Genomic DNA, 12729 nt, shown 5'->3' on the forward strand with positions numbered 1-12729 from the left:
CTTTTATGTAGCTCAAAATGAGTAACTATGTGCTCTTATTTTGATTAGGTTCCCTAGTGGTGAATTACCCTTATGATGATGATCCAGATGGCAAAGAAATGTACAGTCGGTCACCAGATGATGCTGTCTTTCGCCAGTTGGCACTTTCTTTTGCCAAGGTACTTGATGGTTTAATTAACCTGATACAAAGCTTTAATTTGATTCCTAACATGTTTGATTTAAAAAAAAAATTGGCTAAAATTGTGCTGAAGGTGTTATCATAAACTCTCTGGTGTTGTAATCTTATTTCATTGATGCCAATCTCTGAAGTTAAGACTTGCCTTTTTGAATTAATTAAATAATATACCGGATACTTTTCATTATATTGAAGAACAAGTAATGCGATATGGCGGCCTATGGTTGTTCTTGAAATATAATGGTTCCTGTAAACTTGATCTATAAATTCACATTGTTTTAAGTTAAAGTATCTGATTTTTAAAAAATGTTTATGCATGTGGTTACTCAACCATTAGGATATTTAAAAAAAAGGTGGTACTCAAGCCACTTCCTCACTCTCCCAATACTCACTCAGTGTATCATTGTTAAAACTGGAATTGCAGCTATACCCTTGCAGTGAACTGCATCTGTGTTTCTTGTATTGTTTCTCTCCTGATTTTTGCTCCCTGCATGCTCTTTTTGCCCCCCCCACCCCCACTTTGACCTGCCTGTCTATTTTGCTGCCATTGTTATTACCACAGTAAAACATGCTACCCATTAAGTCCTTCTATCTCTTGAATTTAATTGCTCTCCCCAGTTATTTTAAATGCTGAATTGTGCTATTTATATCCAGATTTGCTTGAACTTTAGATAAATTGAAATTTGCATCTTGACTGGGTTGTGTGCTTGTTAAGTAAACATTTAAAGATTATTTCCTGGTTTCTGAAATTGATCAAAGAAAATTGCTTCAAAGTACTACACAGCATCAAAAGAAATGTCCAGATGGAAACGTGAATACAAAAGGGATGTTAATTTACCTTTTTCTGCATGAAGCACTTGTCAAATTTTCATAATTTAGATTTTTGCTTCACTTACCTAATAAGTGGAATGATGGAATTTACAGCAGTTGGTTTTTTAAGTTGCTTTGCTGATCTTGTCTTTAAGTGAATTTGCTTTTCCTGAGGAAGGAAGTTAAGTTGAAGGAGGAAGAAAATGATTAGAGATGGCCTTAATTGTGACTAAAACAAAGGGAAGCAATGCGAGTGTTGAGGGAGTGACCATGAATAAGGTTTGGCAAGTTTACATATGTAAGAGGCAGTGGACAGAATGCATAGGAGAGAGAGGATGATGAATTGAGGTGAAGTTGGAAATGACCAGGGATGAGCCCTTGCTCTGTACGGAATCTGAGGGGAGGGGGAGAAAGGCATAAAGCTCTCAAAGATAAGTTTTCATGGCTCTTTAGGTAAACGGGATTGTAATGGAGAGGATGAGGTCTTTGAAGGAAGTAAAGGGGTAGTGTCTGTGGTGTGATTTGGTCATAAGATTCATGCCTCCACTATGGTGGCCTGGGCAGGGCATGTAGTGGAAAGTAGAGAGCTGTCTCCAACCCTTCGTCAGGTTCATGGCCTTGTGAGTAATGTTATTTTTTCAAGGTCCATTTTAAGCAGCTACAGATTATGGACATATGCTTAATGATTATTTTCTTTCCTGTGTCCCAGCCAACTAGAGTGCAGCCTCCCCACTGCCCTCAGTAACTGAAAAGACAGAGTATGCAAGAGGGGAAGGATAAAAGGCATGATAACAGAAGAGGGGCCAAGGGGCAAACAAAAATTCAAGATAGGGTGATGGAAGGGTAAAATGTAAATAAATGTGGGAGCGGAGCAGAGCAGCAGCCAAAGTGCACATAGATGGTCACAGGAAAAATAAATTACAAAGGCCTGATTATGTTAGAAATATTAGTGAGCGCAGAATAAATGGCAGCACGGTAGCATAGCGGTCAGCGCGACGCTATTACAGCGCCAGCGATCGGGGTTCGATTCCTGTCGCTGTCTGTAAGGCGTTTGTACGTTCTCCCGTGTCTGCGTGGGTTTCCTCCAGGTGCTCTGGTTTCCTCCCACATTGCAAAAAGACGTACGGGTAGGTTAATTTGGGTTTAAAATGGGTGGCGCGGACTCGTTGGGCCAGAAGGGCCTGTTACCACGCTGTAAATAAAATTTTAAAAATTAAAAAAAAAATGTCCAGTGTTAAATGAGGGATCCCATGGTGAGATAAAGTTGATGTAGTAGTGCAGAATCGAGAGGCACTTGAACTGTTGTCCTGAATCAGAGGTGGGTACGGCAGTGAGTGAGGTCTAGAAAATGTTTTGAAGAGTAGAATTCCAGAGTAAACACTAATAATAGTTTACCTGTGGGACTGAAGATAGAGGAAGTGTGCAGAATCTGTTGCAGTGCAGTTAAATGCTGAAGAAGTTGGAGTTCGCCATTCAGAAGATTCAGATTCAAAAGTAATGGAAAAATATAACCTGTCTCAAAAATGTTGGGGAAGAGATGGCTGATTTTAGGCTGAAAACCAGTGCATCAGATTGGTTATAGGCACGATGAAGAGGGAGTAGCTCTTAGATCAAAGTAATTTCAATAATCAGTTGAACACGCACACAATGAGTGAATCATGATGTCCAAAATAAACTGAGTTGGCATGACAAATTTGAAGAAAGATCACTGAGGAAGATGATAAGCGAGCATGGCCAGGGGTTAGACAGTGGCCTTCAAAGATAATTACTTCTTGATACTGATTTTTTTTAGGAGAATGGTCCAATGTTTGAAGGTCATCCTTGTAAAAAGCTGTATCCTGATGAATATTTTGCTTGGGGGATAACAAATGGTGCAAATTGGTATAATGTACCAGGTAAGATTTGTTTTAAAATTTTACAACCTTTTGTATTCACAAGATTTTTTTGTTAAGAAAATAGAACTTTTGTTTGGGCTCAGCAGGTAGTGCTACACCTCCAGTATACAGGGTTTGATCCTGACCTCAGGTGCTGTTTCTGTGGAACTTGCATGTTCTCTCTGTGATAGTGTGGCTCTCCCTCTGGGCATTCCAGATCCTAAATTGTGCTGATTGATAGTTAATTGACTACAGTAAATTACCAATAATATAGATGTGTCTTGGGCAAATCAGGGTAGAATTGATGAGCATATGAGAGAGGGAACTAAATTGGGGAATGGGATTGATAGGGTTGCTCTAAGAGCTCGCATAGACTCACTGGGACAAATGGCTACTTCCTATATCATGAGAAAATATGACAAGTAATATGAAAAATATGGATAAAGAAATGATCACTGTTCTATCAATTGACATACAAGTCAGAACCTGAGCTGAATAAATTCCTGTATGATACTTAACAAACAACTGGTGTAATTTTCTTAATTGTTTACCACCTATAATCTGAGCGCCCAAGGCAGATCCTGCGACAATAATATTCTAGTAAAGGTCCTATCCCCAAACAGCTGATATGCAGGTTTTGCATTTCAATTATTTGAAGGTTTTCCCCCAGGGAAAGCTGGTGACTAAACATTGGGCAGCTGTGGTATTGATTTTGCAAAATCATGGGACCAATTAAAGGTGGTCTGACTGCTTTCTGTGTATGATTTAGATGGTGGATATGAAGCTGTCACAAAGCACAGTCATTACCATTTTACTAATCACCATAGTGAAATTTATTCAAGATAGTTATGTTTAATAAATGGAAGCTGCAATTTATTAGTAATTGTGTCTTGTCTTGCTTTGTCTGCTGTCAATTAGGTACAAACTAAATTGCACAAATAATGCAGCCCTATGTCACTTAATTTGGAATAAATTGCAGCACACAAAATACCTTTTGGATCACTCAAAGGAATATGATGCTTTCTAATGCAGTTTTATTTTTTGCTACCACATTATTTGGAATGCAGAAGGTTTAGATCACTGATTCAGGTGGTTCATTTTAACAATATGTACCCTCCAAAATTGCAATCTCATCCATCTCCACAGATTTTCCAAGAATGCAGTAGTTTTGAACTTTATAGTCCAAAACTGTTTTGTATAGAAATTAGAAGTATGTAATTCCATTTTTTCCAGTGAAGTGATGAAATGTGTCTGTTGAGTTGCATTTTTTGTGTAATTTGTGATTTTTTTTTACTTCAGTTCTCATTCCTGATATCTTTTTTTTTTGTCCGTACTAGATTGCTTTTCTGAAACTGCTAAAGACATTTAATAAATATAAATCCTTGCTCCACAGGTGGTATGCAGGACTGGAACTATCTTCATACAAATTGCTTTGAAGTTACTATTGAATTGGGTTGTATTAAATTCCCCTACGACAATGATCTCCCAAAGTATTGGAAGCAAAATAAAAGGTCTCTTCTACAGTTTATGAAACAAGTAGGTTGAATCTTACATCAAGCAGAAGTTTTTCATTCCTTTGTATGCTTAAGCAAGACTCTAGTGCCACACTCTTTCAGGAAAGGAAATCTGATATTATCTGGCCCGTTTGTGACCTGCTATGAACACAGACATAACACTGTAGTTAATTGCCTCTTTTTGAATCTGGAGTAAATAGGAATGGGCAATTAAATGTTGACGTTGCCAACAACATCCATATCATGTGAATGGAATAATGACCAATTATTAGAGTTTTGCTGCACCCTTCTCTGAGGCAGCTGTTATAAGAACAATTGATGGGCACATTTAAAATCTTAGCTGCACTGTAAGTATCTAAAGGGATGAACGGAAGTGGCTTCAGAGATGGTGGATACACTGTATCAAGGGGATTTTGATAAACTACAGCCAGAGAAGTCCCAGTAGATTGGAAAACCACAAATGTGGCGCCACTCTGCAAGAAAGGAGGCAGTTAACTGCAATACAATAAAAAATTTTAGATCAGGCAGAATCTTTTTTTGCACTATTTATTTACTTTTGTAATTAATAGTAGTTTTGTTTTTGCACTACTGCTGCAAAACAACAAATTTCACATCATATAAGTCAGTGATAATAAATTGAATTCAGATTCTGAAAGGGAATCAGAGTTAGTACGTCAGGTCTAAGACCCTTCATCAGAACTATTTGGACAATTAGTTTACCATCTGACTTGGGGGGAAATGCTGGAATCTATTTTGAGGAAGTAATAACAGGACATACAGAAAAATCAATTGAGTAAAGTTAACATGGTTTTATGAAAGAGAAGTCATGTTTGACACATTTGCTGGAGTTCTTTTAAGATTAACATACAGGTGATCAATGGGGAATTGGTCGATGTGATGTCATTGGATTTCCAGAAGGCATTTGATTATCTGCCACAAGGTAACAGCATATGGGGCTGAGGGTAATATAATGGCATGGCTAACTAACAGAAGACAAAGTCCGAATTTCAGATTGGCAATTGTCAACTAGTGGGGTGCCGCAGGGATCAGTGCTGGAGTCTCAATTATTTACATTCCATATTAATGACTCGGATGAAGGGATCAAGTGTCCTGTAGCCAAACTTTCAGATCACAATGAGATGGGTGGGTTAGCAGGTTGTGAGAGCACAAAAAGCCTGCAAAGGGATGTGGATAGGATAGTTGGGTGGGCGAGAAGTCGGCAGAATATGTGGTTATCCTTTTTGGAAGGAAGAGTGAAAAAGCAAATTATAATTTGAAGGGAGTGTAACTACAAATGTAGCAGTATGTAAAGGTTCTGGGAGACAGTCTTGCCGTGCAGATGCTGCAAATAATTAGGAAGCCTAATGGAATGTTGGCTTTAATTGCTAGGAGTATGGAGTAGAAAAGTTTTCATCCAACTTTACATCGTCCTGGTGAGACCATATCTAGAGTCCTGCATAGTTTTGGTTACCATATTTGGGGAATGATGTGCATGAAGTCAGTGCGGAGAATGTTCACTAGTTTGGTTCCTGGGATGAAAGGGTTGACATATGAAGGGAGGTTGGACTTGTATCACTTGGAATTTAGAAGCATGAGAGGTGATCTTACTGAAAGAAGGTTCTGAGGGGGATAGAAAAGACAGTCATTGACGTGATGCTTCTCTTAGTGAGTTGTCTAGAATTCGAGGCATAGCTTTAGAATAAGGGGTCACCCATGCAAGATGGAGATGAGGAACATCTTTTGTGGGTCATGGGATTCTTTAATCCAGAGGGCTGTGGAAGTGGGGTCATTGAATATAATTAAGGCTGATTTTGGCAGACATCTGAACTATAAGGGAGTTGAAGGGTATGGGGAGAGGATGGGAAAATGGTGCTGAGCCCAAGTTTGAAAATGCCAATATCTTATTGAATGGTGAAGCAGTCTTAAGTGGCTTATTCCTGCTCCTGTTGAAGTCAAACTACCAAGGGAAGAAGAAAGGAAAATTTGATGGCAGGTGAAAGAGCAGTAATCTGTTGTAAGTGTTCAGGATTGAATACAAAAACAAAATATTGGAGATGCTGGAAACCTAAAATAAAACAAAGATATAGACAAAGACAACTTTTATGGTCTGTCGTCAGAACAACCTGAAAAGCGATCACTTCCATCAATGTTGCAGACTGAGTGTTTGTGCTATTAGGTGCTTTTTGGTTAAGTTCATGGGATATTTTGGTTTGGTGAGTGGCATTGAAAGATGGTTGTTGCTGCTGCCTCAACTCTGGGGCCATGGGTTCCACCCTGATTGCTAATGCTGTCTGTGTGGAGTTTGCTCATTCTCCTTGGGAGTATCTGGGTTTCTGGAAAAATGTTCCACTTTCCTCCAATGTGTCAAGCACATGTTGGTAAATTACCCCTTGGTGTTTGTATATGCCAAAGGAATCAAAAGAAAAGTTGATAGGCATGTAAGTGAAAATAGGATGCAGGGAAATAAGGAGAGGGAGAATGGGACTGATGGGATTGCTCTGCTGGGAGCCAGCACGGACTCGGTTATAGTTTTTGTAGCACTGAATTTTTTTTATTCCCTCTGGGGTTCAAAAAATTCCCTTGGGCTGTGTCATAGATCTGGTCACAACTATGCTACAGGTTAGCTAGTTAAATTCTTGATGTGAGGTTTAGCCATACCAGCAAGATTTACTTATTGTTTTGTGCTGAGTTAGCTGCCTGTAGACAGAAGCAGAATGGTGATGATGAAGTCGTTCTATTTAGCAGAAAGCTGACCTGAATTCTCACTACTGATCAATGTTCATTTTGGAGAGTAGAAAATTAGATGTTTGCAAACCAGACTGCTTGATATCCAGTATTTGCTTAATGTGCCACATTTGTGTAAGCATCTTGTATAAAGGATAACACTGCGGTGTCTGTCTATTGATTAGTAACCAGTTAGGATGTTGCAAGAGTTATGTCTAAATTAAATAATTAAATTATCTCTCAAAATTCAGTAATGCATAAATAACAAATTGCAAAGATTATAAGTGTTTCTATTTTATTTACTAAGTTGCTGAAATTTTGTAATGCTCCCCAGCTACATTAAATGTTGTGTTATTTAATCCATTAATGGAAATCCATATTGATTTGGGTAAATTATACACTCGGTGCTGCCCAAGTTTTTTGGCAGATTGTGTTAAGTTCATACCAAAGCTAATCTGCTTTTGATTAATATTTTAACATCAGGTGCACCGTGGTGTGAAGGGATTTGTAATTGATGCCACAAATGGAAAAGGAATTTTCAATGCTACCATCATTGTTGCTGAAGTGAACCATCCAGTGAGATCTGCTAAAGATGGAGATTACTGGCGTCTGCTTGTTCCCGGTGTCTACAAGATTACTGCTTCAGCTCGAGGGTGAGAAGCAATAAACCAGTTGTATATAAATTACTTAAGTTTTTGGCACAAGCGCAAAAATGCTGAGATGTCAAACTCTGTGGCTGCTCTTCGTCAGCAGCTTTCCTGACTGCTCTCTCATTAGCCTTCTCACAAAGTCCAGTGGTGGAGTGCAAATCAATTGTAGTTTCCCAGCACTTCATGCAAGGCCAGAGCAAGATAACTGAGATAACTCGCATTTTTTTTTAGTTGAATTTAGTTAAAGGTTTCTTTCTGCTTAAGTGTTAGGAGTTTTACTTTGTTTATTGTCAATTGCCTTTTGATATCTGATTTTTTGATTTGCATTCAAAACCATTCTAGTTTGAGGTTTGAGGTTTGAAGACTAGCCAAGCCAGAAGCTGTAGCTTATCTGGCTGTCATTTTTTTTTCTCTGCTGTTTTGCGACATGGCTTGATGTATGTGGTATGGGCCTTTGTCGTACAAGGCCCTGCCACTATATTGGACCTTGCCATTGAGGATTACACTGCATGTGAGCATAAATTGATAGCTTGATACCTAAATCAGCAATGAGCCTAGGAAGCTTGTCACTAGGAGGAGCTTCTGGACCAGATGCCGATTATATTTTTTTAAATGATTTCCTCAAGCAAGTAAGAAATAATTACAACCAGGCACATGATTTTGCAGTTTTATTTTTGAGTTGGCATTTGCAGGAAAAGCATTTAGTATTTACAGAATGCAGAAGAGAATGTGGTGTTATATTGAATTAAAATATCATGTTTTTAGAGGGATCAGTAGACTTAGTTGTTGAAGGGCTATTCTACTGGGGTCATCAATATGCAACAAAATAAAATCAAACCTGTTCTGAGGAAGTGTTCATTTTTAAAATGCTGTGGTACTTCTGCATGCCTTCCTTTATGAAAGGATACTTAAATTTGTAATTTGCAAGTGTTAATGTTCTGTAAAGAAAATGTAATTTATAGTAACCTGTACTTATCTTTTCTTACAATGGCAAATCGTTAAGAGGTTAAATGTACTTTGAGCCTAAGAGTCGAATAGCAAGTTTCTAATATCAATTGTACAAGAAGTTGAGACATGTTCTTTAATGTATTAATAATTGCTTTCTCATTCTTTGCAGGTATGTCCCAATGACTAGGAATGTGACAGTCATGGAAGAAGCAATAGAAGTCAATTTCACCCTTTCACGTGTTGCAGATGGCCATGACAATGGCCTTGATCAGGTGCTGACCAAGTCCTCGGCAGACTCAGGGCAGGAGTTTGAAAAACTTATAAAGAGTTTGTCCTCGGATGATGGATTGCATAATCTGATTTTGTCTGCACCTGTCGACCTTAATCTGTACCGCTACCATGACTACAAAGACCTGTCTGAAGCTCTTCGTGGACTACATAGCAACTATCCAGCGATTACCAAATTGAACAGGTGAGAATTACATTTTTTCTTTCCGGAACTTCCTGCTTAACCATGAGGTGTCAGCTGCTTAAGGAGCTCTGTATCAGGAAAAATAGCCAGTTTCTGTTCTGTGTCTCCTTGTAAAATCGTAACTGTGGTCTGTGCATGGAAAATTGAGGATACTTCTTCAAGCTCAAATGTCTCCTACTGGACTGTGAATCACATTTTATTAATCTGGGGTTTTTAAGGATTTGGAGGAAATTTCAGTTGAGATGTATTGTTTACAATACCTAATTTTTTGGGCAATTTTGTAGAATATGATTTATTTATAAAATAAATCAAAAGGGAGTTGATGGGCATGTGAGAGAAAAGTTGCAGAATTACAGGGAAGGGAAATGGGACTGATAGAATTGATCTACTGATAGCCAGCATGGATCCGATGGGTTAAATGGACTCCTGTGTTATTTATAGTGAGTGTTTAACTATGGTGCTATTGTCACACTTGATGTTGTAAGAAACCTTTATTCATCACTTATTAGGAGCTTGCATCAGTTATGTTTTTCACTTAGTAGCAATCATCTGTGTTTGGCACTGTATATTCTAAAAATCACTCTAATTCTCTTTGAATTCTTTGGAGTTGGTAATGTATACTAATACACTGTGCATTTCCATTCCCGAATGATGATCTGATTAGTTGATATTAGCTGTGTGGATTCTTTACCTTTCTCATTCTGTCAAAATGTATTAGAGAGGCTGAGAGTGATTGGCTTTTGAAATTGAAATTGGATTTGAAATCTGCCAAATATATTCCTAAGAATGGATATTGTGACTTTAAAGATTCATAATAAAATGCTTGTTGCTAAATTTTACAGTTTGTATGTATAAGGACATTGCTGTCATTTCTGATTGCATGGGAGAATCATGCCATGCACTGGTCTGATCTCCATATTATATAGATATATAAAAAGTATTTGGATCCACTGGAGAATGTCATAATGGTTTACAAGGAGAGTGCCTAAACTAATCCAGGAAGAATGAACAAACTGTGGCTTTTTCTCTCAGAGAAGGGAGGGAATTTATGGAAGAATTTAATAGGAAAGGTAAAGAAAAGGAACTTGCACTTGTGGTGGAGACCAAAATCAGGCGTCAAATTTGAGTAAGTCTCTAATAAATTTAGGGAATTGGGGAGAAATTTCATTATCTAGAATAGTGGAAGTGAATTGCATAAATGTGTTAATCAGGGACAAAAATTAAAGACATGAAAGAGGGGGAAAAAAGGATGCACAGTGTGGGCAGAGTTTTGCATGGAGCACAGCACCACTGTGGTCTGGTTGGCCTCATAGCTTATTTCTGTATAGTGTTTCAATAAAAATAGCTTTTAAAGAAAGCACTATAATAAGTTTTCTCTGTGGAGGAGGGCTCTTCTGTTTTACAATATTGATTAGGTAGGTAGTTTTGATAAATGAACTTTTTCTAAGAATTGCGTTCAGAAATTGATTCTCATATAATGATGTGACTAAATGGAAATATTAGGAGAAACTTGAGTTAATCTGAACCCATCAATATGTAACTTTTTAAACACCAAGTCCTATTGAGCCAGTTGGTCAAAATTTTTTGAAGTATTGAAGGAATAAACTGCAAGTCAAATATTTACTTGTGTTCCATTTAAAACAGAAAATGGGTATTAATCTTTCATAATTTTTTAAGCAAACTATTGATGGAATGTTGACTTGCGAGTTTATCGTATAATTCATGGGGAGGTTCAACGCTGGTCACATGAATTAAGGACAAACTAGATGTAACATTTTTGTTTTCTTTTTCATTGGGATAAAGTTTCGGCCAGAGCGTAGAAGTCCGCCATATTTGGGCCCTGGAAATATCAGATAAACCTGGAATAAAAGAACTTGCAGAACCGAAAATTAAGTTTATTGCTGGAGTTCACGGCAATGCACCTGTTGGGACAGAGCTGCTTCTGGCATTTGCAGAGTTTCTTTGCATTCTTTTTGGGAAAAACCAGGCTGTTACAAAGGTAATATTTTGCCACCATTTTTGTGTTTTACTCAGATTTGGTTTAAAGACATTCCTTTGCTTGTCATGATCAGTGCATCATTTTCCTTTTTATTTTACATTTGAGCTTTGTTAATACTTTAAGTACACATTATTCAGATCAAGTTACTAGACCATGTCCATTAATTGCTTTAACAAGAAGACAATTTTAAAAGAAAAGTACTTTCTCATTTCCTGACTGTAAATTGCAGGGAGGTAAGATTGAACCAGGATAACACCAGATCAGGAGAACCCTGTGATTAGAAGCCACGTCATTGTAGAGATGTTGGATTTCACTTATTTTGGCAATATGGATATTAAAAGTGATGCACTGTGCTGCAGCTTCAATGCACTTGCATACAATTGATAAGCAAGTACTTAAGAGCTACTAACTAGCTAACCCCATTCTCCTAAATCATTGAGCTCTTATGGACTAATTTAGCAATTGAAGATTTAATGCAAAGTTAATGTAAAGCTTATGCTTTGTTTATAAGAAGGAAAAATATTGACCATCACATTACACAGTGTCATAGCCTTAAGAATAAGCACAAAATTAATGTATCTGTGTAAAGTTCAAGGAGCTTCTAATTGAATTCTGGATCTAATCCTGTACTGTCTGCAGATTTTCTACAATAAGAAAATTTCAGTTCAGTAACTTCTCTATAGTATTGGAATGCGCATTACTACTTGCTCCCTTTAGCAAAACTTGTTGAAGACTATTACTCAATCTGACATCTATGCAAGATGTAGTTAGGAAAATGTTGGCATAGTAGAAATGCAATGTGAAGTCAGCTGAAATTTGAATCACTATTCATAATTTTACAAAAATCTACACATCTGTAATTGGTGGGAATGCTTTATGCTGAATCCTTTTAATAGAAGTAGTCACTATTACTGAGTCCCTATTTCTAATCTCCTGTAATACATTTAGATGTGGGAATTGGAACATGTGAGCAGCAGGGTTTGTTTACTCGCTACCCTTACCCAGGGCTCCTGACTACTGATCACTTTGTGATAGCAAAGCAGCTATAAAAGAATGAGGTGCAGTGAATAGACTTCCTGCGTAGCTTGTACTTAGTACAGTTCACACAAAATTATTTGTTCTATTGACTTTACAAACATTTCCAATCTTCGACCAATGTTTTCTGCAGTCAGGTCATTGACCTGAAACTCTTGCTCTGTCCATATATATTGTGTAACCTGAGTATTTCCGGCATCTGTTGTACTCTGCTATTGGAGTTTGCTTTCTTTTTAGGTTTTCATTACAAAAATCTGGCATTCTCAGTTTCTTAACGATATAGACATACCCTTTTGCTCCCCCATATAAGCTTGAATATTTGGTGTATTGACGAATTTTGAATAGGAGGGATGAATAAGGCTGCCTGATGGTCTCTTAATAAAGAAAATGTGGAGTGCACATATTGTAGCAGAATCATTTGCCACATCTACAATGCTGCCTGTTCCCAGCAGAATATTAATGCCATGACCATTCTAACTAGTCAAAATGAGAGGAGAATTGGAAGCAGCAGATAAGTGCAATGATCTA

At 37.6% G+C, this 12729-nt stretch overlaps 1 protein-coding gene across 1 annotated transcript in view; it reads left to right on the forward strand.

Annotated features, from left to right (window-relative positions):
- LOC127581286 (carboxypeptidase D-like) overlaps positions 1–12729 on the forward strand; it is a 56969-nt gene that overhangs the window by 31029 nt on the left and 13211 nt on the right. Inside the window, exons 8-13 of the mRNA XM_052035534.1 lie at positions 49–158; positions 2778–2880; positions 4253–4395; positions 7581–7750; positions 8865–9167; positions 10971–11166. Coding sequence (XP_051891494.1) covers positions 49–158; positions 2778–2880; positions 4253–4395; positions 7581–7750; positions 8865–9167; positions 10971–11166 — 1025 coding nt within the window. The remainder of the gene's footprint in view (positions 1–48; positions 159–2777; positions 2881–4252; positions 4396–7580; positions 7751–8864; positions 9168–10970; positions 11167–12729) is intronic.

The sequence above is a fragment of the Pristis pectinata genome, chromosome 21 (assembly GCF_009764475.1).
Source record: "Pristis pectinata isolate sPriPec2 chromosome 21, sPriPec2.1.pri, whole genome shotgun sequence".
In the NCBI taxonomy this organism is placed as follows: domain Eukaryota; kingdom Metazoa; phylum Chordata; class Chondrichthyes; order Rhinopristiformes; family Pristidae; genus Pristis; species Pristis pectinata.